Source organism: Takifugu rubripes, chromosome 19 (genome assembly GCF_901000725.2).
Source record: "Takifugu rubripes chromosome 19, fTakRub1.2, whole genome shotgun sequence".
Taxonomy (NCBI): domain Eukaryota; kingdom Metazoa; phylum Chordata; class Actinopteri; order Tetraodontiformes; family Tetraodontidae; genus Takifugu; species Takifugu rubripes.
Window position 1 is genome coordinate 16,724,926 of NC_042303.1, and position 25,193 is coordinate 16,750,118.

The 25,193-nt window shown below is 48.0% G+C and overlaps 4 protein-coding genes and 1 long non-coding RNA gene across 7 annotated transcripts in view; 3 read left to right on the forward strand and 2 right to left on the reverse strand.

Moving 5' to 3' along the window:
* fam83d (family with sequence similarity 83 member D) overlaps positions 1 to 1,773 on the forward strand; it is a 4,326-nt gene extending 2,553 nt beyond the window's left edge. The window contains exon 4 of the mRNA XM_003973712.3: positions 30 to 1,773. Within this exon, the coding sequence (XP_003973761.2) occupies positions 30 to 738 (709 nt within the window). The 3' untranslated portion in view covers positions 739 to 1,773. The remainder of the gene's footprint in view (positions 1 to 29) is intronic.
* The window catches only part of LOC115246850 (uncharacterized), a 21,678-nt gene extending 995 nt beyond the window's left edge, over positions 1 to 20,683 (reverse strand). Inside the window, exons 1-5 of one of the 2 annotated variants that reach the window (XR_003885946.1) lie at positions 20,550 to 20,683; positions 20,284 to 20,370; positions 20,049 to 20,174; positions 19,684 to 19,803; positions 19,412 to 19,580 (exon numbers count right to left, since the gene is read on the reverse strand). This is a non-coding gene — a long non-coding RNA (uncharacterized lncRNA). Of the gene's footprint in view, positions 1 to 19,411; positions 19,581 to 19,683; positions 19,804 to 20,048; positions 20,175 to 20,283; positions 20,371 to 20,505 lie in introns of both variants that reach the window. The other variant, XR_003885947.1, reaches the window with a different exon arrangement.
* mafbb (v-maf avian musculoaponeurotic fibrosarcoma oncogene homolog Bb) lies at positions 13,983 to 15,736 on the reverse strand. Its single transcript, XM_011614324.2, has one exon. The coding sequence runs from the start codon at positions 15,498 to 15,500 to the stop codon at positions 14,559 to 14,561; it is 942 nt and encodes a 313-aa protein (XP_011612626.1). The 5' UTR covers positions 15,501 to 15,736; the 3' UTR covers positions 13,983 to 14,558.
* LOC101079541 (DEP domain-containing mTOR-interacting protein) lies at positions 15,809 to 20,454 on the forward strand. 2 transcript variants are annotated; one of them, XM_029826607.1, is made up of 10 exons: positions 15,809 to 16,378; positions 18,279 to 18,378; positions 18,448 to 18,626; positions 18,703 to 18,826; positions 18,921 to 19,099; positions 19,371 to 19,583; positions 19,690 to 19,812; positions 19,902 to 19,972; positions 20,059 to 20,163; positions 20,239 to 20,454. In XM_029826607.1, the coding sequence occupies exons 2-10, from the start codon at positions 18,296 to 18,298 to the stop codon at positions 20,362 to 20,364; spliced, it is 1,203 nt and encodes a 400-aa protein (XP_029682467.1). In that variant the 5' UTR covers positions 15,809 to 16,378; positions 18,279 to 18,295; the 3' UTR covers positions 20,365 to 20,454. The 2 variants fall into 2 exon arrangements, with proteins under 2 accessions (XP_029682467.1, XP_011612627.1); XM_011614325.2 differs by lacking the exon at positions 15,809 to 16,378 and having other exon boundaries at positions 18,105 to 18,378.
* Positions 20,648 to 24,636, forward strand: adnpa (activity-dependent neuroprotector homeobox a). The gene is made up of 4 exons (XM_011614326.2): positions 20,648 to 21,007; positions 21,425 to 21,532; positions 21,754 to 21,846; positions 22,059 to 24,636. The coding sequence occupies exons 2-4, from the start codon at positions 21,425 to 21,427 to the stop codon at positions 24,276 to 24,278; spliced, it is 2,421 nt and encodes an 806-aa protein (XP_011612628.1). The 5' UTR covers positions 20,648 to 21,007; the 3' UTR covers positions 24,279 to 24,636.
* The last annotated feature ends 557 nt before the right edge of the window (positions 24,637 to 25,193 follow it).

Genomic DNA, 25,193 nt, shown 5'->3' on the forward strand with positions numbered 1-25,193 from the left:
GTCGCGTCTGCTGTTAAATTCCCTCCCAGGTTCGACTGGACTGATGGAAAACTCAACAGCAGCAACCTGGTGGAGCTCTCCGGTCAGATAACGGAGAAATTTGACGAGGAGTTCCGCATCCTGTACGCCCAGTCCTCCCCTATCAACGCTCGCAGACCCCCGGGCCTCCACGCGTCCCTCCTCCTCAAACACGCCGCCACCTCCTCTCCGCAGGTCGCCAGACAGAAGCCTGCAGATGCGGCGTGTCTGACCAGCACGCCCTGTCGTAAGCGCCAGACGGGAGCGGCGCCTCCTCTGTGTGAGCCTTCGACTCCGGAGCAGCGGAAAGCGAACCCGGCAGATCAATCGTCCACCGTGGATGAGCCCGAGCACATGCAGGAGGAGATCCTGGCTGGGAACGCTGCTCAGCTGCCCCCCGTGGTGGTCTTCGGCCACGCCTCTACGCAAGCCAGCCGCTCGCTGACGGACGCCGCCGTCCAGACTGACTTCCAGCTCCCTCGGCCAGACCAAAACGAGCTCCCCTCGCCAGGACGGATCACCCAGGCGCCTCCAGACGCCACCTTCGGAGAGCGCCAGCGCCGCTACGCCGTCATCCGCGCTAAGCTGGAGCACATGGTGACCAGCCTGTCTGAGAGGCGCGAGCTGGCAGATGCCAACGCCACCGCCGAGAGCCACAAGAGCTGCAGCAGGCCGAGGACGCACAAAGACGACATTCAGGAACCAGGAAGGCTGCCCTGACGCACGGGCCCCGCTCCCAGACCCAGATGTGCGCAGCAGTTCGCGGGGATCCTTTTCTTTGAAACTCGACTTCCAGATCCTCTGATCTGCTGCACCGACTTTTGCTTCTCCTTTTATTTTTTTGTCACGTTTCAATTGGGCTGAAGTTGAAAAGGCTTTTTAAATGACACTACGCAAAAGAAAAGAAGACAATAACCAAAGACAGATGCAGTGCAGAGAACTTTTATCAAGAAGGTTTAATGAGACTAATTTGCTGACTGGGAAACATCCACATCCATAGTGGAATGAGTGACAACGTGTTGATTTGCTGTTTTGCTCATTTGGCCGCCACAAAAGAACATTCCAGAGAGCAGCTGCCTCACAGTGTGTCTGTTTGGCTCCTTTACTAAGAATATGTTTAGAAAGTGTTTGTTCTCAAGTTCCAGGACACAAAATAAGGCAAAAAGCAGCACCACACAAAAACATGCGCTCGTGTTGAGTCGGACGGGTGGCAACATCTGCCAGACGGGACGCAGTTGCTGTTTAAAGTAGCACTTTTAGACCAGTTAAACCTTCTTTAGCTTCAGATAAAATGTTGCATTTTGCAAGATGTACACCAAAAACCCATCGACTGATTCCACAAAATGGCGCCGAGCTGCAGAACCAAGGCCAAACCTCAATTTGCTGATGTGGTTCTAAATGATCTATTGACTGGAGCTGATGAGAGCAAAGGAGTCTGTAACTACTGTACAAATAAACTGAAGAGTTTTATTAAAATCTAGTCTCACAAAACTGGGTCAACTGGTCGCCGGTATAATAAAGTTAATTTATTAATGTGAACAGGCCTGTTTTGCTTTCGGTGACTGTTTTTCTTTTGTGGAATTTTCTCTCATTTCCATTTTTAAAAAGAAAACAATATGATATTATTATAAATACAAAAGCTGAACAATAATAGTTCATAGTAAAAGAAAAGACACTATGTGATTAATCCAAATACAATATTTTACATGAACCACTTTAATGCTGCTTAATGTAAGAATAAACACTGAAAATATATGCAAATGTTTCCTGTTTTTCATTTTGTCATTTTAATTTCTTCCACACATGAATTTATCATTTGAATAATTTGGGGAGGGTCTAACCGGAATTTATATTTCCTTTTGGTTTGAGACTCACAAAAAAATCAGAAATTGTTCCCATGGATCAAAATTGAAACAACCATCAGTTGGGAAAAGAAAAAAAAATCTATTAATATCGTCCACACATGGCCCTCATTTCAGACTATTATTTTGCAATAATGTAATAACAGTGGTCTGCTCAGTGAGAGCCTCCCACCAGGAGAAGCCATCAAAAGCCTGTGTGTTCATCCTGTAAGATGGCCTGGAAACAAAGGAAGGGAAGTAAACAGCGGTAATATGAGAGGAGGATTTGATTTTAATTGATGGCTGCAAAACAACCCCTGGGTGTAATCAGGAAAAGAATAGGTACAAAGGTAAACGTGTGTAGAGCTTAAAGAGCGATTTTTGATTCCACCTGTGTTTTAAAGCTTTGTTTCCAGTTTACTGGCTGGTGTTGAGCAATGGTGACAGTAGCGAGACCCGGCCAGCAGAGGGCGCCATGTCTTTAAAATAAGATCAACCCCTGGTAAACCTGTTTTATCTTAAAGGTTTTTCCTAAAAAAAAAACCAACCCAAAACACTGCTGCATCACAGTTGCAGAGAAAACTGTTCACACTAAGGGAGCTGTAAATATTTGTATAAGACAAACAGATACAGCCTGACGACCTTTCCCAGGTCACTCGGGGATCTCTGGGGAACGGCAGCGGCACTCCATCTCTGTCCTCCACCACTGAGGTCAGCAGATTCGATGGAAGGTGTAACATTATACCTTCAGTATTCTATGGAGCCTAAATGCAGTTGGGCAACAGAAACATCGCAGCCTGTAGATGAATTCTAATTCAGATGATCGTTCCTTTTTGTGGGCACATTAGATTACAGAGTGGAGGGATTCTTCTCCACCGCTCATCCACCCTCCGAGGCCCAAATCACACATCAGGATGATGCAGTTGGGCAGTGCTGATCACAGCATTGATTACTGTATGTCTGTACTTACTGAACAACTTAACTGTCTTACCCTAACCCGTTTTATGTCGAGTAGCCGGTCTTTAAGACCAGATTTTGGTGATGAAGAACACCAAATCGGTCTTCTGACGCCAGCTAAATGGCTCTCCCGGCGCTGAACATAAACATTTTAATTACTGGAAACACGGCTGATGAGTACAGAGCTTGATTACTTGACCTTCATTACTCTGATTGTGACTCCCGGAGGTGCAATTTGGCATCTTTAAATACTGCCCACCTCGGTGTTGAGTGCACCCCAAACAGGTGTGCGGGCTCACATGCACACAGCTACACACAGAGGCGTTATTATCAGTCCGGACAGGCAGGTATGGATGCAGGAATTTCCGTCAGCGCCTCAAATCGGAACAAAACAAGCCAAAGTAAAAGAAAACAGCGGTTAAATGTGCTTTGTGGGCTGCCTGTCATAATAACTTGGTGTTTACTGAACCATCTCGCCTTTGTTTTCCGTCAGGCCGGCCGGTGGTTGTCGCTGCACCGGGGGGGGGGGGGTGTTCCGCCTCGGGCCACCACCAACTGATAGCGAGTGTTCATCTTGCTGGAAAAATCAAGCGTGTCGGAATGATGCGGTCAGGATCTGGCTGTTGTTTGGGTGCGTGAGTCAGACGCAGCGCCGCGCACGGACGCCCAGTTTGTCAGTCACTTCCTGCGCCCCGGCGCCGTTGCCAGGCCACGCTCAGCAAACGCAGGTGGACGGCGTTGTGGATCAGCTGTCTGCTACACTGCACGTTGGGCCTCGGCGTGCTGTCCGGCAGAAACCTCGGCGGTATTTTTAGACCGGTACAGCTGCTCCTTAGCACCCAACGCTCATTCTCCAGAGATTTATGGAACCGGCCTGCGAGAAACAGCTGTACGTTCTCCTCGTGCCCCAGGCTGGACTCTGCCAGGACCTGCGGGCCTTTTCTTGCTGGTTCTGTCAATTTCGGCTGCCGCTATCAGTGAGTGGGACGCTTTGTGGCAACCACAAGTCTGAAACGTCCAGTGCTGCAGCAGTGAGTCAGGCTCCGGTCACAACGCCACCTGGGCTCACCACAAGAGTTGAACAGCTCCCCCACAGCACCATGTGTCCCGCTAGATTAGCTCAGCAGTGGCTTTTAAAAAAAAGACTCCAAGGACTTTGTGTTTTAACCAAAAAACAGATTATTCTTGTTCACTTTCTGTCTGACTGTTCCTCTGATAGTTTATCTGCAGTCCAGTTTACCCCAGCATGAGTCTCACATGATTATTGTAAAAAAAAAAAAAAAGCTTTCCTGCTGCAAAAAAGACAGAAAAAGTAAACAAATGCTTCCAAATGTGCGGACCCCCACAGCCAAACCATGGCAGCTGAGCCATGAAGTTCAGTTTATCGCTGTCGGTTTGTTGTCTCCATTATTCAAAAAGACGCCTTATCAGGCCGCTGGAATTAGCCCTCTCCACCGCGAGCTGAAAGCAATGATGTCCCACAATGTTGCACATTAACTCTGGTGTCTGTTTCAGCAGCTCTCTATCCATTTATTGATGCTTGTCTTACATTGATCCCTGCATTGATTGGCCAGGCAATCCATTACCCATCTGTCTGTTCCAGTGGGCTTTTAAATGATTTGTCAGATTGAGCTATTAAGGGGAGTAGCAGTGAAGTTCAAAGGTTGATGATACATTCAGGGAAGATGGGAGCTCTCTATCTCCTTCTGTATGTGTGTGTTAGCCAACAGTGATATGACACACACACGCTGGCAGCTGAGGCGTCTTAACCTCCTCAGCAAGATTTACAGGAAAACAGAGTAAAACCAGTCAAATATATCTGGGCCATGCTCCCGTTTCTGTCTGCAGGCAAGTTCAAATAACCACACACGCTAAACACTGACCACACGGAGCCTTCGGAACCTTGACTCCTTTTGTGCACATGTGATAAAAAATGGAAAACTCTCATTAGGATGAATTATTCAGACGATTCGGGCAGCAGCAGGATTGAGGATAAACACACAACCCGACGGCGCGCCGAGTCTTGTGGTGTTTTTTTTTTAACAGGAAACAAAAGTAAGTGGGGGGGGGGGGGGGGGGGGGGGGGTGTAGATGAAGAATCAAGATGGATTCATATATATTCATGGATTCAGTCCTAAAAGTCAGAGGGAGGCAGTATGATAATCTGGCAGTGATTGCATTTTTCCCCCTGGACCGATCTTGGCAGCCCCGTCGGGAAGGTGGTCTCACGCTGGTGAACGGTGGATACACTCTGACCCTGTACCGGAGGCCAGTTAATCCAGGATGGGGTCAAGTGCTGGTTATGCCAGATCCAGTGGATTCATGGGTAATGGGATGGCCATCATTAGTCATTAGATGGTCAATTATATGTTTAATTAAGCAAGAGAGACATGAGATAATTGAACTACTGACTTATATCGCTGAGTCACATTCGTCTTCTGATTCGGGACGACTGGTTTTACTGGTTTATACAAGAGCGAGTTCCACATTATGGATTGGAGATTTCACGCAGTCGTCCCACCATTATCTTCATTACAGAGTTTTGGGGCTCAAATTGTAGCAGACCTGCTCGGATCCACGATCAGATGGCAAACAAACGTCCGAGAAAATCGCATCGGTCGATCTCAAACGTTTCCCTCCGGCTGCGTATTCACGTATATAATGATTATGTCTCTCAAACACACGGTTGATAACGAACCACACGTGATTTATGTGCCTTCATTCAGCCTCAGGCTAAAGTCAGAGCAACTTTCTTTCTCCATTTTGTTCTCTGACGGTGCACAAACAAAAACAGAAACATCCAAAGGGCCATATTTCAAACTCTCAGGCGTGGTTTTTATTTTTTTTCCCCCACTCTTGTCAGTCTGCTGGATGCACGTCAGGAGCCATCTGAAAAGTGCTGACACTGCTGCCCTCCTGTCCGGCAGCCCGCTCCCTCTGTGTGAACTTGGATTTAGCTCAAGGGTATAGCCACCCGGCTAATGTGATGTAGCTCCGAGAGGGAAACAAATTGGCCTGACGGCTCATGCGCTGCCTTGTCTTGATTGTGTGATGGCTTCTGCTGCTAATGTGCTACGATGGGTAGACCCGCACGGGCGCGAGGATGTGTGTGTGCGTGTGTGTGTGTGTGTGTGAGGCGGGGGCTGCAGGGTGGGAGGGGAGATGGGGCTCGGTCTGCAAGATCAGCACAAGTGGAATTGCATTGATTCAGTTAACTGCAGAGTTGGAGCGTGATGTGGAATTGTGTTTATCAAGGGTGGAGTTTACACGACAGGCTCCATTTTGATCTCGGTTCCAGCAACAGCGGCGATGTACCAGATCCTACTGGAACGTCAGCAACACGTTCTGGACAGTGTGTACAGTAAGGTTAGCGCGAACGTCTCAGCTCAGACGTGAGGCTGCAGGTGCGCCGTTGACGGCGCCATAATCTGGGGCTCATCTACGCGCCCAGATGCAGCTGACGCCGGGTCCTGTAAATCAGCCGCAAACGTGCTGCATAGCAAGTTGGTTTGACCAGAATCAGCATCTGCTGAACGCGACACAACCGCCACCGCGGCGCAGCTCGGCCATTAATTAGACGAAGAGTTAAAACCTAAAAAACTATTGCGAAAGCATCTTTTTTTCCGCGGCTGTTTCAGAGGCACGTTCCCGGGGACTCACGGAGGAGACGAATTAAATTAACAACACAAATTTTTCAAAGAGGAGATGTCACAGATGCATATTTTCTTTTCTCCTTAACCTCTCCTCCCCTCTCTATTCTCACTTTATCCTCCGTCTTGCGAGGAATTTGTCTCAAAGGCTTTATGGGGCCGGCCTCTTATCCCCCTCCCCGGTTTGTCATTCTGCTGACCCAAACGCTTTCTCATATTTTAGTATTCTTATCATCCGCCGGCAGTAAGATGATCATTTATTTCTTAGAAGTGCGACTGTAGTCTAAGTCAATACCCACGGAATGAATTCAGCCAGCGAGGGGGGCTAACTGGGGGAGCGGCCGCTGGTTAGCGGCTGCGGCGGCGGTGATACTGGTGACGCGGGACACTTTTTGAAATCCGGAGTCAGCAAGGGTAAAATGTCACGCATTTCTTGGAGAAGCGGCTCCATAGGATTCCATTCAGAGCTTTAATCTTAATTGAGAGCATCACACATTGATATTCCATAGGCCTCTTTGCCCTTCGCCTCTCAGCTACTTTCATTTAAAGGACGGCCGTACCGCTCCGGAGCGTAGGGATTGCTTTGTCAGACAGCCAAGAGGCCAAAGGCAAGGTCAACCTCTCTTTGTAATGGCGGCTTGCTGTGGAGCAAGGCATCACCTCTTTGATGCCGTCAGTACATTAATAACACCAGTAGGAATCTTCCGAAAGTAAAAATGAGTGAAATTTGTCTTGAAAGGAAGTTACACGGGCATAAAAGCTTAGTTTGGACTCCGAGTTAGACGACTTGATGTTCCGAAGTTATTGGACCCATGATCTGATCCCTCACACAGGAAGAAGTCTGTGTTTGGTCCTCGTTAGAATCCTCCTAATTTAGTTTGTTTCCCTGCATCCCCTAATCCTAAAACAAAGGGGGAGTGTCCGGAATGACAGATTCTCCGATAAGACCTGCGGAGGGATGCGTCACCGTTGTGGGAAGACTCGTCACGCCGCCAACTTTGCAGAAATGATGGAAACAGATGAAAATAAAAGAGGTGGACAAACAACCCCTATCCCCGGGACTGAGGACCGCGCTCGCCATCATTTCTCATGCGGTCGTCTTTGCTGACGCAGACAGGCCGTGGAGAGATGCACAGATAGGGACGGACGCGCATGCAAAAGAACAACACGATACACTCACAGCACACTTTCGCTATCACACACAGGAGTGAGAGTGGGACACCGAAGCTTCGGTACGGATGAAACTGCAAATCGGGATTAAAGGATAAGTCCTTCAAAGACCTGTTTTGCCAGCACATACGATGAGTAACAGGTTCCTATGGAGGAACCGCAGCTTCTGACAGATTTAGCAGGGTGATAAAGCCTCAGAGAAGCTGCTCCTATTTCAAAGTCTCCTCCTGCGGTGTCTGTGGGAAAGCCCAGTCCTCCTGCTTTCCACTCCTCACACCAATCAACAAACGGCGGCTTCTACCAAACACCTCGGCTGCCACCGGCCGATCAACAGCCTCCAGATCTATCAGACAACAAAGCAGCTGAAGGACAAGTCCAAAAATCCTCTAAAGACAGGGCTCACTGTCACATGATCAATAAAATCTATCCTACCCAGGCGCTGATACGGGGCCTAATTATGAGGAAAAGGGGGAATGTTGTGCAAACGTCTTTATAAAACCACAAAATGTGTGATTTATTTCAGGGGTTACAGTTAAGCGATTCCTAATTTTAGCCACAGATTGCAACATGGGTGTCTTTAAATAAAAGATCACAATGATGCTGGCAGTTGAATTTCACTTTTTCTGTGTGGAAAGAGGATGAGCAGATGTCCACGAGTCCTGGCAGTTCCTCTCCTCGGGATTTAAATATAGCCCCGCTCGCCGCTGCTGCTGTCACTACCCAGACTTATGGTGGCCTTTTGACCCCGCCCGTACAAAGGAGACTTGAAGCTGACATATCAAACCAAACGCTGTTCAGAAAAACGCGCCCATGTTTTCCGGGCTTTGAATGATGCGCCTGAAGTCTGACACGCGTTTCCTCCGTCCGCGGTCCCGGTTTTGCTGCCGAGGACAGCGAAATTTGCGGGTGCAGGACGGTGGAGGCCGACCCCGATCGGACGGCCCAACGCGTCTGGACAGCTGATCTGGAGGCCCGGGGTCAGAGTTTGCCACAACTCACAGGCCACCTACGCGTCGCGCGGCTCGGGCCGGACCCGTCGGTGCTGCAGGCCACGGCTCGGCCACGTGTGGGCAGTGCGAAACTTTAGACAATTTACTTTCACTTCTCTGACACCCCGCCGCCGCCGCTGCTCCTATTTGTTTCATCCATTTTATTTTTACACCAGTGGGATCAAAGGTTGAGAGAAATTCAGTATAATTAGATCCAGATAATTATCAGATATAAATCAACATAAAAAAGCTGCTTTAATTAGATCCGATTCTGAGGTTAGAGCTTAAACTCCTAAAAGCCCCCCAGTGAAAACATATTAACACAATTTTCATGTGTGATAAAACTTTGCACGAATAATTTTATAAAACATGTAAATGACCGTCCGCCTTGACCACTGGTCCAGCCGGGAAGCAGCAAACAGGAAGTTGCAGTTTCTAGCTTAATTTGGCGTAAATGCCAAAGAGGAAGACCAGAAATGGAGAACGGCAAAAATGGAACTTTTTTGACGTTCCAGAAGACTGAAGAGCAACGGAGATATCACCACTGATGGGATATAAAGTCCAAACTGTGGGTTGTCAGCCTGCAACAGGGGGTCGCGGCGTGTAGAATTAGACATTTAAACGCGGCTGAGTTTAAATGCAACAATGGTTACGTGTTTTACAGTGAAAATGTATGAGTGGAGGGTGAACAAGGCTCCCGAAACCAGCAATGTTCTCGTGTGTGATTGCTGGGAACTTTCAAAATAGCACATCGGGTAAAACCATTCTGAACTCCACCCCCCCCACCTAATAATCTCACGTTTACTGGTAACCTTTCATTTTGATATTTGTTCTTTTTTAAGTTGAGGTTTCGTTCTGTAAACCGTTAGATCCCAGAAAAACAGAAAAAAGCACTTCCTGTATCTTAGCCACAGAGAGAAAACAAGTACATGGGTTTACTGTAGTATAAAGCTGTCTGGACCAATGACACGCTGTCTCGCCCTCACAGTCCAACCACAGAAAGCTCGCCATCGTTCCTCAGCAGGGCCACGACGGCCGGAGTCGGGTGTGTGTGCCCCTGAGCACCAAAATGGCCGCAGGCCCCGACAGGCTGATGTCCAGCGCTTCTGAGAAACACTGTGAGAAGCATTATGACACAGAGGTGACGTTAAGATGGCACATTAGCGAAAGAGAAACACACCCAATTCTAAAGAGGCCCGTTAAACTTTAAGAACGTATGACACCGCGGCCGTATTCCCTCTTCATTGACACCCACAGAAACTTATGAAGAGGGGTGTGAAGTGTACACACGCACCAAAAAAAAAAAGGTTTCATCTGACAACAAGTGTTTTCTCAGTAATGGAAAGAAAGGGTTAGGGTTAGCCTAAAACAGTTCCAGAAGATGATCTGCTGTCTTTTAGTCTCCTTTTGGGTTCAAAATACACTTAAATTATTTGTTTTTCCTGATTTTACTGTCAGAGCTTTGTGAAAAATCCACATCTGTTTTAAAATTTAGAAGGGTCCCACTGTAAAATAGTTGCAAAAAAAAACCAAAAGTCCTGATTTAAATAAAATCTCCACTTGGAGGGAAAAGAAATCGGACAATTCCTCAGAATTCTGACCTTCTGACCATTTTAATAAGGTAAAAATACTGCTTTTGACATTTATGCGCAAATATTGGCATGAAAATATTTGTATTGACATTTAATATTACTTCACATTTAATTAAACAGTTTTATGAGCCAGTTTCCTGGACGCCGGTCGCTTATATCAGCGCTCACACGGGTCTCGGTCTGCTTTCCAGGTAGAGTTTATTTACTTGTTTACATCAGACCAGCTTTTCCAACAGCAACTGAGCTCCACATTTATCAGTCCTATAGATAGATGTAGGCTGCATACGTGTTCCGGGGAAAGGGAAGAAGCTGTCATGGAAGGAGGTGAGGAGCCTGAGTTAACCTCTGTGGCTCGTGTTTCTACTGGGCACTAATGGACGCCTGTCATCATTACGGACAGAAACAGGAGGGCGCCTGCCAGCTGCATGACCCCCATAAAACAGAGCAGGAAATCCTAGCAGGGAATGAAAGGGAAAGAGATGGCTTCTTTTTTTCTGCTCTTCTCTTTAAAGACCGTCCCTCTTAGTCATCCTGTGCAAACGCCGCCGCCTAAAACTGCAGAGCGCGCCGAGGAAGTGTGTGGAATGCATATTAAATGATTAGTCAAATGGGCTGCACAGTTCATGTACCCCCCCTGCACACGCCAGTAAAACACCTCTATTTTCCAAGCCTGTTAACAGGCGGTTTTATAATGTTTCTGTCACGCTGTGAGGAGCCTGTATAATCATTACATACAGATTGGCCTTTGCTCGGCGACCAGAGTCCAGGGTTTGTAATGTGACAGAACACAGTCACACTTCTGTCAGTGATGTCCACTTAAAACGTGACAAGCACTTTATCAGAGGGACTTCCTATCAGATCCCCAGGAGTTGGTGTACACGATAAGCGCAAGGTTCAGGAAGCCAGTCTTTATTGTGACCAATAAGATAGCAGCTTTATTGTCGCTCTAAGGCTACACATTAATCCAATCTGCTGTGGCCAACAGTGCTCATCATGTGATAACTTTAGTCATTAGCCACAGTACAATCGTAATTGCGGGGAATCTTTTCAACGTGTGGCAACAGCTCTTCAAGCCCCAGCTAATCACTCATAAAAGAGATGAACTTCGTTAAAATGTGGCAGCAAATGTTAAAAATGGGGTAGCAAATGTTAAAAATGTTTTCTCTCTGTGACATGAAATCACACACATATGAAAGTCTGTATTTGCATACGCATGTCTGTGTGTGTGTGTGTGCGTGCGTGCGTGCGTGCGTGTGTGTGTGTGTCTGTGTGTGTGATCGTTGCATGATTCAGAATGTCACAACCATACGCAGAAACAACTGGGCATCCTGACCGGAAACCGCAGCCATCGAAGCTGCGCTTTCCTGCGACACTCTCACAAAGAGTCACTTGACTGGACCCTCATAAAGGAAGTGAAAGAGGAAGCCTCTCCTCCATCCTGTCCTCCATCCCAATCTCTGCACTGGGCTTCACGTGAAGACGCGCTTAAAAGATGAGTAGGAGCCTCCTCTCTTGCAAAACAGCAGCGGTAGAACTGGCTGAGGCTGGAAACTGCTTGCTATTGGGGGTCAAATGTCTGGCCGCTTGACATTTAGTCACAGAAGATTAGCCGCAAACGTCGCAGTGAATGCAGAATAGAGAGACTGACCCCTGGGGTTCGTGTGAAACAAAAGAATATTTACACAACTGATTAGGCGCTGGCGGGGCCGTCGGGAGAGCGTCAACGCGACACTGTCAGGAGGTAAACTTGAGAAAAACGGGCCCCGTCAGGCAGAACTGGGTACGATATCACAAACGGAGGAGGCGAGTGTGTGATAGTGGGGCCCCTGGCTGTGTTCACTGGTGACAGTGTCCCTAACTGGCAGCCCGCATTCCTCTGCCTTTCCCCACACAATGGCGAGTATCTCCCAGCATTCCTCTGTCTGAGATGCAGTCAGGCCTTGGCAAACCGCAACACTCAGGTTGGCATCACATTTAACAGGTTCTGACACACACGGGTCTGAATATTCTCACAAAGATGCCCGTTGCCGTGCAAAACCAGGCTAGGGCTAACTCCCCAGCCTCGCACTGTTTATCAGCCACACAGAGGGGGGTTTTTAAATAAATGTCGAAGCCGAGGACGCTTCCTGTTCAAACCGCGTTTCTGCATGACTTTTATTTTCCGCGCAATTAATCTGCGAGTCCATCTGTTTATTAAAAACTCTCTGAAAGCCGCTCTTGATCCTCCTCCAGCCATTATGCTTTAGCTCTTGTTCTGATGCCACAGCCACGCAGACACCTTTTCCTCCTGCTGACTCAGTAGCCAGCCTCAGGCGCTGTGGGCTCGGGGTGTTGGTGGTGGGGAGGAGGAGGGGAGGGGGGGTGCTCTCACATCAGGCTCCCCAGCCTATCACGTGCTAGGAAAAAGAGCTGGCTAATCGTTTCTACAATGGCACCCAGTGCGCTGTCACACAGCACCACAAACCACTTTCCTTGCCCAACACTTCTACTGTATTATTCCACTGTTGTTTGATGTCCACGCGCGACGCACGCAAGTACGGTCAGCCATATGACTCCCGACGGGGGGAGGGGCACTGCAACGGCCTCAGTGCGTCACATCATACGATGTCATTACGGGCCATCCCAAAACCGCAGCATTCGACAATATTAATGAGGGTTTATTGGGGTTTTTTTTTTTTTACTAATACACATATTTAACATGGATAAAAACCTCACCACAGACAGGAGGAAAGACTGCCTGAATAAGGAGGGGTGTTATTTATTTTCCGTGTCGTACCCGATGCTCATTAACCCGACCTTCTGGGTCAGAGCCTGATCTCAGAGAGAAAGTGCCTTTGCACCTGTGCTGTGATTTTACTGCTGCTTTCCTTTTTCAGTGGTGGGCTGAGGTCAAAACTGAGGAGGGGGGGGGAGCACACGTGAAAAAAGGGAGCCGGTCTCAAGTCTGAAGAGTGGGGCCGTCGACAGAAACACCTGCCCGGGTGAACTCTCTGCGCGGGTGAATGGTGAGAAAGAGCTGAAGCAAAAACATGAGGGGGGGAAAAAAAAACTTCCTTCAGGATCTGAAGAGGCTATAAGCTCGGTTTTACAACGCGGCGGATTATCAGCACTTATCGCGGTGACCTATGGTCATCCAAATATTATTCTGAACGATACGTGCGGAGGAATTTCGCCTGATTCCGGCCGTAACGGGCAAACTCATTGGGAAGAGCCTCAGCGGCGTCGGGCGGTTGTTGTTTCCCTCTTCCTCTGTTAATAAACGCAGAGGTGATCCGTCTGTCCGAGGAAGAGAGCAGATGGGAAGTCTGATTTCCACTCCGTTTTATCTGCGCCCCGCAGCCCCTGCCAGGCAGACCCCTGTGCTTTCACATGCCGAGATCCCACAGGAAGCAACACTCCACGAAGGCCAAAGGTCAGGGAAAAGGGGAAGGCTGCTCGTCCTTTCATTCAAACAAACACACGGCGCCGTTGCTCCTCTCCTTCCTCTGGCCAGCGGTCAAATTAGATATGATACACCAATAAAGTTATACGACTAAGGTATCCTTATGTTTTACAGCATATGGTGTTCTAGGGGAACGCTACGGTGGAATTTTGTTTGGCGCCGTAGCGTCAGCGGCGCAGAAAAATAATCAGCTTCTGTGTGTTACAGTCCTGCTCTTATTTTCTAACGCATTTATACTTTTATGAGACTCGATTATTAAATGAAATATGTCACGCCTCGGCACACGTGAGTCCAGTCATTCACACAATCCCCTCAAAGGCCAGTTTTAAAAAGTTGCAGTAGGTTTATTGATCCATAACAAATCAAAAACATGGCTGATGAAAAGCAATTTGCATATTTATATATTATCATAAAAAAAGAAAGGCAAATAAAGACATCTGCCCAGCAGAATCCGCTTCGTAAAACGACAGAAACGTCCTCCTCGATCATTCGTCTCGGGATGTTTGTCCGGTTTTCATGAAGTATTAGTACAAAATATCATTTGGGCTACAAAAAAAACTAAAAGCAAAGCACAAATCATCAGAAGACTAAACAGTAACTGAAGCAGCGGGGTTAAAATCAGATAGGAAAAGTGTGATATTCTATGATTTCAAGTATATTCCTTCAGTCAAAATACAGAGTTTGTAGAAAAAAAAATCTCATACATGTCCTGCATGCATGCCTCATTACAGTTTTCTATTAGTAACTTCTTGTCTACTAGGATCTATTACAATTATCTGAATGATATGTCCAGTAATAATGCACATACAGCTTGGTGACTTCGCAGGATTGCTTGTAAGGCCAGTTGTCAACATAATGCCTTCTGAAATATAAACCAGTTCTCCGAGAAATGAGCGAACTCACATGGAATATTCGGGGGAGGAAGGATTGTCACTGGTGGACCCGGTTTCGTGATAACAGTTCGCGCCGGAGAGTTTCTCACATTTCATTTTGTACGCGTCCCTCTCACGGATGAGTCTGTTGAGTTCCAGTTTCAGCTGCTCGACCTGTGACACCAGGCTGCTCTTTTCGTGCTCCAGAATGTGTTTCTGCTGGACGCGCTTGTAGCGGCAGGACTGTGCGTAACCCCGGTTCTTCAGGGTCCGGCGCTTCTGCTTCAGCCGCATCACCTCGTCTTTGCTGAGGCCTCTGAGGAGCCGGTTCAGCTCCCGCACGGACATGGACACCAGCTGCTCGTCGGAGAAGTGGGATTCAACTCCCGATCTCCTGTCGTGGCGGCTGTGCGGCCCCTGGAGGTGATGGTGGGCCCCGAGGATCTGCTGGGCCTCCGGCGACTCAGGTGACTCGCAGCCCGTGTCGTCTTTGAGGTAAGGGTCTTGGCAGTGGCCGTCCGGGATGCCTTGCATGTCGGCGTGGGATGGGAGTCCTGGGTACATCTGGACCGGCTCGTTCAAGCGGCCGTAGCCGTCGTATTCTGCTTGGAAAGGCGGCGGATTGTGGCTCTGGGGCGCCGATGGGTGTCCCTGCTGCGCCGTGGCCCCAATTAGGGCCTCCATTGCGTCCTCGGGTGTCAGACCGAAAACTTGAGGATACATTTGCTGAGGGTAGCCCCCGTTGTTTGGTATCCAGAAGTGGTCGCCCCCGGGGTTGTTTCTCTGCTCGTTAAGATTGAGGTTTGGCGAGGACGGAACTGAGTTGCAGGGCGTGCTGCCTGGGGTGGAAGGTACAGAATCTGGTCTCTGAAGCTGGCTGCACGGCCCGATGAAGGAGCGTTCTATGCCCTGCATCGTTTCCTTCTTGACGCCGAACTTCATCAAGTCAAAATCACTGACGAAATCCATAGTTTTCTGCAGTCCCGAGTCTGCGGCTCCTTCCAAATCTCCACGGCTACTGCATGCAGCCACGACGAAACTACTCGTTCAAAACTTTGAATTCAGCTCAGGAAAAAGGAAAAAAAAAAATGCGTGCGTGCGTAAAAGCCACTTGTACCGCGCACAGCCTGCTCGGCTCCGGCAGCGGATGTAGAGGACAGGACGAGCAGTTACAGTACCTTTGACTGTCAGGGGTCTCGCACCTTCTTCATAAAGCTGTAATAGCATGATGTCACGCATTTAGACTACACCTCCACGCTCGCGACCAATGAAAACACGCCGAAGAGGATCCCATGCACAAATGCTGCGCGCATGTCCAGCATGTACGACTGGGTTGTGAAGATCACTTGACCAAAACCCATTAAGTTGTATATGGCACATTACATAAGTACATAAGCAGGATGTGATTGCCTGTTCTCTTTAGATTTATGCCTTTTGTGCCACATGACTGCCTCGAAATACTGGGTTAATATGCGAGTGAGATTTACACCCCGAGTCATTATTATTGTCTAGTCGCAATACTTTAAGATCAATACAAACAAGACAGAACCTGATTTATTTATGCTTTTTTGTCTTGTATTTCTGCCGAAATGTAGATGGCCCAAGGTTGCTGAGGATCACGCTTTCAACGGTGTGCTTGCTAGTTCTTGGGAAAACACTGACACCTTGTGGTCATTGTTGTGAACTACAACCTTCAAGATTTGAACACTACAACCCACATTTCTCCTTCTCACCCTGATAATTCAGGAACACTTCCAGAACCTCGTGCAATCGTGAACACCAGAACCCATCAGAAGCTTGACAGATGAACAGAGTGTATAGTTTTTAGAGTAAAAAGTCACTGAGAGGTAAAAGAGCATTTAAACTTTCACACTAATTTGGCTCCATCGTCTGGAGAACTGGTTTCATAGGTCAAAGTCAAGCAACTTATAAACAACCTTGACTGATGATGGTGTTTTACATACATTTTATTTTTTAAATACAATGATACGTTTTTGTTTTTTTTTTAAAAATTGCAATCTCAGCAATGATGTTGATAAAAACAGATCCGACTAAAGCTTTAAAAAAAGATTCTAGGCGCTTTCCAGAATCCCAGGGCCTGACCCCAAACAAGCAACAGTGGCAAGGAAAAACTCCCCTTTAACAGGAAGAAACCTTGAGCAGGACCAGGCTCGTGTAGGGGGAGCCTCCTGCTGATGGAGGGCTGGGTAGAGAGGGAGGAGAAGGGGGGAGGACAGGTAGAGGAGAGGAGAGGAGAGGAGAGGAGAGGAGAGGAGAGGAGAGGAGAGGAGAGGAGAGGAGAGGAGAGGAGAGGAGAGGAGAGGAGAGGAGAGGCATAGAATACCTCCAGAACATGCTGCGGTAAAATCGTCCCACAGTTTAGGGGCAACAAATGTAAATGCCTGCTAACCTGATGTTTTTTTAGCCACCATTTGGCACATTCATTAGTTTTGTGAACATGTGAGTGTTCAGCGAAATACACAGGAGACGCGTCATTCAAATTTTTAAAAACAAGCAGCAGGATGTTCAAAATCAATATTTAACGGGACAGGGAGTCAGAACTGAGGTTATTTATGCTGTTGTTCCTGTCAGAAGACAAGCAGCAGCAGTCCGCACTAGCCGCAGAACGCTCACAAAGAACGCTGGTCTAATCATGCTTATGAGTTACAATAATCCAGCCCTGGAAAAAATAAAGGCATCAGTTGCTTTAACAGGTCACCAGGAGATGGTTTTACCTTGGCCAGAAGCCACAGCTAGACTCCAGAACCAATTTGCCTCAAATTTAAACTCACTCTCAAGCACGAAACAAGGCTCTTAATGACGGAGCAATTTTTTGAACCCAGGGAGAGGAGAAGTGCATCAGCACAATCACTGTAATGTACATTAGTTCTACCGGGATATTATTATTGCCCCACAACTCAGAACACAGGATGAAACATTTCCTGGATGTGCTGTGTGATTTATGGACATCTGTCCAAGTTACCAAGGGGTTAAGCCATATTCCTGCACTGCATGTGACCCTCGCACACAGTGTTTGCTCCAGAGATAGTTAAAGCTTCGCTGACAAGATAGAGTATTGAGGCCAAAACCAATAGAAAACGATGTCCCAGAATGCTGGGGTGTTGTTTCAGTCGCTCCAAGTTGCTGGGAATAAAGGAAAAGAGGAGACATTGTGACTGAGAGAAGATGCCTTGGGGACACGTGTTGGGACCTACGCCAGTGGCGCAGGGTCACAGCGTGCATGAGTTATGTTAATGCAGGCACGCTCACAGCATATGTGCACTTCAGATGAGATTTTACCACATGCGAGAACGGCCACGTCCCCTTCAAGGAATTTATCTAGTCATTCCAGTACAATCAATATTATTAATCAAAGCCTAAACAAAGGTTGTAAAGCTCTTCATACTTCACCAGACCTCACGGCTGGAACAGGGAACGCTGCTCTCTCTATCTGCTAATTCCATTAAAGCCAACAGGATTTATGTTAATTAAAAGTCTGGAAGCAAAGCTGCTTCACACCCTAGGTCAGATTTTGTGGGATTTGTGTTGCAACCTCCCCCCCCCCCACCCCAAGCCAAAAAAATACCAACAAATTGTGTTAGCATGTGGCTCCATGCAGATTCTTCCTGCTCCCCCTCTGTATACACAACATCTTTCCCACATCGCACCGGGGGTTCCGTGTGTTTCGGCGGCTGTTGTGTACACAAACAGGCCCAGAACTTTAGCGCTGCCTCCACTTACTGTCAGGTGCACGCACAACAAACATGGAGCGCACAAGTAGCATCAGGAGAAAAACCATAACCCGACAGCACAAAGCCGAAGTGATGATCGCCGGAGAACAACTCAGGTATGAGCGGAGAAGCGTGGGAGTGATTCGGAGCTCAGAGATGATCGTTAACTTCAGCTAAATTTCAAGGTTGAGGCTCCACGACGGAAAGCTGATCAAGGACAGGCGCTACCACCTGCGCACGTATCCCAACTGCTTCGTGGCTCAGGAGCTCACAGACTGGATTGTGAGCCATAAAGAAGCTCCAGATCGAGCGACCGCCGTCTGCCTGCTGCAGCACCTCATGGACCATGACATCATTCACCACGGTAGGCCGGGAAAAGCACAAAGGTCGGGAAGGGCGTCGCTCTCCTTTTCATCACCGTGCTTATCTGCCGTTTCTAGTTTGTGACCAAAGGCATGTCTTCAAGGATGCCAAACTGCTGTACCGCTTCCGCAAGGATGACGGCACGTTTCCCTTCAACACCGAGGTGAAGATTTTCATGAGAGGACAACGACTGTACGAGCAGTAAGAGCTTCCGTTGGACAGGTTGCCGGACTGACCCCGCAGTGGAACAACAGGCGGTTAATCTGCACCCCCCCCCTCTCTCCTCTGGCTTCAGCCTCGTAGGGGACAAGAACTCCATCCTGCAGCTGAGAGAGGAGCACGGCGTCGCGTACAGGCGCTCAATACCTGGCTGCAAGCTGATCGACTGGCTGCTCCAGAATGGAGAAGTAGAAAGCCGACGTCAGGGAGTGGAGCTGTGCCGCGCTTTACTCGATCAAGGCATCATCCAACATGGTAAGAGCCCATTAACCAATCAATTTAGCTCCTCTGTCACACTAAAACCAGTGCTTCTCCCCACCCTGCCCGCTATAGCCACACATATAGTGATTGTAGTCTCCATCCCAGAATACCTTGTACATTTAGGCTGTCGCAATCCTCAGAGGATGGAACAAAAAAAGGGGTCACCAATCATTTAACGAGGCACTACTGAGGTCTAATCAGCCACCCTTGATTTGAATAAATAAATCCGTGTGGTCAAACCCAGACTGACTCTTCTGTTTACAAGTGGAAAAGAAGCACGAGTTCTTCGACAGCGGCCTACTTTACCATTTCTGCATCAACTTTCGCCGCCGCCGCCGCCTGTCGGAGCTGCTGAATAAGGCCGAGCCAGACTTGGACGGAGGCGTGTCGGCGTCCGGGGCCGAGGACAGCCATCTCGACAGTCCGTTCCTTCTGCGTAAAAACCAACCTCAGGAAGAAAACGCTGTTTTCCAGTCTGGTGAATTTAAAAACAAATTAATTGAATTAAAATGATTCAGTTAAAAAAAAAACCTCCTTTGAATTCCACAAGGCTTGACGTTGATTCGTTTCTAATTCACCTGCAGTGGGGCCCAGCAAAGATCTTAAACAGGTTACCGGTGGTTCTCGCTCCCTTCAGCTTCACCCCGCTGGTTTTCCGCCTCTTGGCCAGCCAACAGTTTCAACAGGGAGATGCAATCCTAAATCAGGCGAGTGTGTAATTAAAATCACTTCAAAACAGATTTTTTTCTTCATTCTTATCTGAAAATGGAACAATTTTTGAATCTTACATTTACAGTTCTCTCAAGAACTTTCACATGTGAAGAGTTACTAGCACCTGGTGCACCTTTTATCAAGAAAGTATTGACGGTAGGCTTGTGGGAATTAACATGTGGTCTAACATATGAAATAACTGAGAACATGGATTCACATTTTTAATTCTCACCCTCCAACAGGTCATAGGAGATGTGCTGGGCTGGGGCTTTGTGGTCAGGGGCCAGGCCCCTTGTTATGTGCAGGCTGTTGACCCCGGAAGCCCCGCAGCAGCCGCTGGGGTGAAGGTGGGCTCAGGCTGAAGCGAGTTAATGAAAGACAAAAGAAAACAATAATAATTAACTCCACATAACTGTTTTAAGGTGCGGCACTTTGTGTGCCAAGTCAACGGGGAGTGTGTCCTGCACCTGAATTACAGAACTGTGTCCAGAATGGTGATGACAGGAACGCGCACCGTTGTGCTGGAAGTTTTGGAACCACTGGAATGACAATTGCTACAATAAAAACAACAAGATTTAGGCCTCAGTCTCGTTTGTAATGGATTATTTTGGTGCCGATTAAAGATATTATCTCAGTAATACTCTAGTATGGTGGGTTATGGTATTTATATTTGAAGAACAAATATAGACCTTTGATATATGACCCACACATAGTGATAAAAGTGGGGTTTTACATGAATTAGAGCAGAATTAGAGCAAACTTTGGCTCTCCCATCGTTGCACAGCTCCGCGCTGCTACAACTTCCGTTGTTTCGCCGCCGCCATTTTGGATTGAGAGTTGTCTCAGTGGGCAGAAGCATCGGCGGCTACCACGTTAGCCTCATCAGCACGGAAAGTAGTACGCATTGTTCAGGGGGCACCGGCTGGTCCGAGCATTTGTGGATTATCCCGGTTTGATGCCATGTGCACCAGTCCGTGTTGATGCTTGCCCTCACGGCCGGCGAGTTAGCACCCGCATCGGAGCAGATGTGCCAGCTAACCAGCTAGTTAGCTGTGAAGCATCAGCACCGGCTTCGAGAAGAACGAGCATCATCAGTCCGCACGCACCGACCAAATCCATTAACCTTTTAGGATATTCTGTCGTGAAGCAAACACTATAGTACTATTTCCCCCCAAAAAAACATAACATAAGGTGAGTAAACACTGTGGGGTGGGGAGGGGGGGGGGCAGAACCGCTAACAAGCTATTGAGCGTTAGCATTTTCCTATGTGAGTGAGGTTGCAGCGGGGTGCTGCGTTGCTAATATTGACACCACAGTCTCAATCTCATCCTCGCAACCGACCGTGGAACAGAAAAGGTCACGGATTTGCTCCCAGGCTGAGTCTTAATCGTCCGTTTCGAGTCGGCCGCTAATGAAAGCAAAGTTTCTGCCCGGCTGCTGAATCAGCGATTTCGCTGAAATCACAACAATCTTTGTCCCACGTCGAGGCGTTTGAAACGGGATTATCCTGATCACAGTGTGGCATCCAAGATGCCTGGCTTCTCCGGTGATTTTAGCTGTTTATTAACGAATCTTTCTGCAGGCTGACGGCAGTTTTCTATTTGACAGATGTACCAGCTCCCGGTAAATAACCTCTCCAGAATTAGAAGAGCAAGGAAAAAAGTGAAAAGAGCACTTGAGGACATTGGACTGGACTATTGCAAAGAAGCCGCCGAGGTGAGTGTATCTAGTTGCATCTGGATAGAAGCTAATCTCTCGCACAATCTGATGTGGTTCCGGGGCTTCTAGGTTGGGATTTGTGTGTGGAACCATGGAAGTTAAAGTCAGTGGCTGTTCTTCAGGTCTCGGCGGCACCGATGATGGCAGACGAGGGAAATAGTCATGAGAAAAATTGTATAAATTAACAAGTGTTGTAATCTGTGCCATTATCTCCGCAGGAGTTAAAAGAGTTTTGCCCCGATGAGCAATTTGTGAAAGGCACACTTTGTCTGGACATCTGTGCCTGGGACCCTTCGTACTCCAAATTACAGGTAATCCTCTATTTGTAAATCATTTTTATAGGAATTAGTTGCTTTAGCATTTATTTACCAAAATGCTTCCCAGAGGCTGTACTGTATTGTGACACAATAGGTTTTCTATAAACACTGTACCTTTTCATGACAAATTTGAAAATCTTTGATTTATGAAGCTGGAAATGGTTTGATTCATTTTGGTTTGATCTCATTATTCTGGTGTTTTCCAGGAATATCGATCAAAGCCATTTTGCTGCACAGAGTGCTCCTTTTCCTCCAAATACTACTCAGGCTACAAGAATCACTTCCGCAATGTGCACAGACAGTTTTTCGAGAGTAAAATCCTTCTCAACTGTCCCTACTGCACCTTCACCGCAAACAAGAGAACTTTGGAGACACATGTTAAAATATTCCACATGCCCACAACAAGACAGAACACTGGAAATCCACAGGGATCCCTCGTGGGGAAGAAGGACAAAATGTGTCTCGATCGATCCAGAATGGCAGACGGGGTGGAAAAGGCAATGTACTTCTGCAAAAAATGCACCTTCCGGGACGCGCTCTACAATGTCGTTCGAAAGCACATCTACAGGGAACATTTCAAACACATCGTTTCGCCGTATCTCAGTATTATTTCGGAATCGTCGGTCAAAAACGGCGCCGGTTCTGCCAGCGGCAACAACATTCTGTGTAAACGCTGCCAGTTTTCTACTCGAAACTACGAAGCGCTCGTGCAGCACGTCATTGAGTACCACGAGCGCATCGGTGCTCAGGTAAGCACGATGATTGGTCACGCCAACATTCTCGTCTCCAGGAGCCAGTATGTTCCCAACGCCTCCCACAAAGCACCCATTACGATTAACCGGGGTGCACAAAGACCTGAAGCCATAGCACAACCAGTAATCGGCTATTTAAAGCCTCTGACCCCTCCTGTTAAGAACCAGTCTTCCATAGGAGCGATCCAGGTGCACGTGAAAGGTTCTGGCTACGGCACCGCGGCTGACAACAATTCTACAGGCGTGAACACCGCGCAGACGCAGAAGTGGAAGATATGCACCGTCTGCAACGAACTCTTCCCCGAAAACCTCTACAGTGCGCACTTCGAGAGCGCGCACAAGGCCAAAAAAGTCTGGGCGTTGGCCAAGTACATCATGAAGATCCACAACTTCACCAGCAAGTGTTTGCTGTGCAACCGATATCTCCCCAGCGACACACTGCTAAATCACATGCTGATCCACGGCCTCACCTGCCCACAGTGCCACGTGGTCTTCCACAGCGTGGAGAAGCTGATGGAGCATGTGACCCAGAGCCATCCCAGCGATTACGCGGGGCCGCCGCGCGCCTCGCCTTTGACCTTCGACCTCACCATCAAAGAAAAGTCCAATAACATACAGCTGGTTGTTCTCACGTTCAACATGAAGGAGTCCATCAATGGCCAAGATCAGTCCGTAAGTGCTCGGAACACGTCGCTGTTGGAGAAGAAGAGCGAACCGCGGGTGGCCAGTCTACCCGTGCGGACTCAAAAGAGTGAAGTCGGGAAGACTTTGTGTCCCTTGTGTTTCACAATCCTCAAAGGTCCCATCTCGGAAGCTCTGGCCATGCACCTGAGGGAGCGGCACCAGGTGCTCCAGACGATGCACCCCGTTGAGAAGAAGATGACCTACAAGTGCATCCATTGCTTGGGGGTGTACACCAGTAATATGGTGGCCTCCACCATCACGCTACACCTCGTGCAGTGCAGGGCTGTTGGGCGGAACCAGGGAAGCCAAGGCTTCAAACCCGCCCTGACCCTCAACTCATCCGGTGCCGGCTTCCTCAAGAGGCAGCCGCCCACGCAGGCCGACGTGTCCGCCGCCAAGAGGATGAGACTGAGTAAAGATTCAAAGATCTCGTCGGATTTTGAAAACAAGTTTGACTTCGATGACCTCGCCTTGGATCCCAGAAGCTTCGAGCACAAGACCTATGAGGCCAGGAAGAACTTCCTGACTGCCTACTTTCACCGGCGACCGTACATCTCAACCGGGGAAGAGGAGAAACTGTCCGCCAGCCTGTGGCTCTGGAAATCAGACGTTTGTAACCATTTTGCAGCCAAGCAAAAAATGTGCGAAGGGCATTGTCAAGCCACGAAGGCGTCCGTGTTGCTCGGCTTTGACATGAACGCTCTAAAGGAGCTTAAACACGACTTGGTGTTTGAGAACAGCAGACTCGATGGGCCGTCCACTGGAAGATCCGGTGCTCCCAACACAGCCCGGAAGAGAGGAACCAGGAGAACCAACTGTGAGGTCAATCGCAGCATGCACATCGAGACGATTTCCATTGACTCGGACAGCGAGACGGAGGATCCACCTGCCGAAAATGGGAAGGCCGATGCAAGCCGAGAGCAAACTGTAAAATCTGGGGACGCAGAAGTGACAGAAGCCACAAACGTGGCCGGTGTTTCTACCTGGTGAAGGTGGTGCACGTGGGTGGACACAAATGTTTGCGTGCCTTGGTGGAGTTTTGCTACACAATTTACAGGTCAAAACTGGACTTTCTGCCGCTTAAAAGCGGCCCGAGGAGGAAAATCCCATAATGCACCAAGTATGTGATTGACATTGTATGAGTTTTAGCAGTTATACTTTATTAGATTGTTCAGTAAGATCATTTACTGACCTTTTGAAATCACCTTTATGAAGCGAGCCTTCTACTTTTCCCGTCTTCATTGTTTTGCTTTGGTCAACTGTGACAAACTAGGCATTTAACGTGTAGAAAGTGTAGAATATCACAATTGTATTCACTTCACGTTTTAATAAATTGTTTAATTAAACATTTTGACGCCTACGGACAGTAATCTATTATCTCTCCCAAAGAAAGACAACCAAGCTTCTTACACGCACACATTGAAGTTGAAGAAAAACGTCCGGGTATTAAACTCATTCACGGAGTGGACGCTGCTGGAGTGGATTTATGGGCAAACTCAACATGATCTAAACTGGAATTTGGTCCCGCACTGGATGCTTGTCCTGTTCGACTGGTTCGGATCCTTTATGGAAATATTGCGTACAAGTAGAGTAAGTGCGGAGTTTCGGAAGGAACGGGCTTCGGTCTGCGGGAGATCCGCAAAATAAAGCAACCGAGCGCATACGGAGCGACCGAAGGCGTCGACAACACCGACAGCGTTGTCAATTGATTATAAATATCACTTTAAATAGAAGTCTGACTTTTATCACCAAAAGGAAAGAAGTGATTTGACTGGTGAAACACTTGTTTACAACGCGAGAAGCTCCGATTGCGACCATTAAAGTCCTCCCCTGAAAACAAAAGTGACTGTAAAATGTTCCGGAATCCTTTCAGACAATAGTTACAGGCCCGTTTCGTTTTAATTA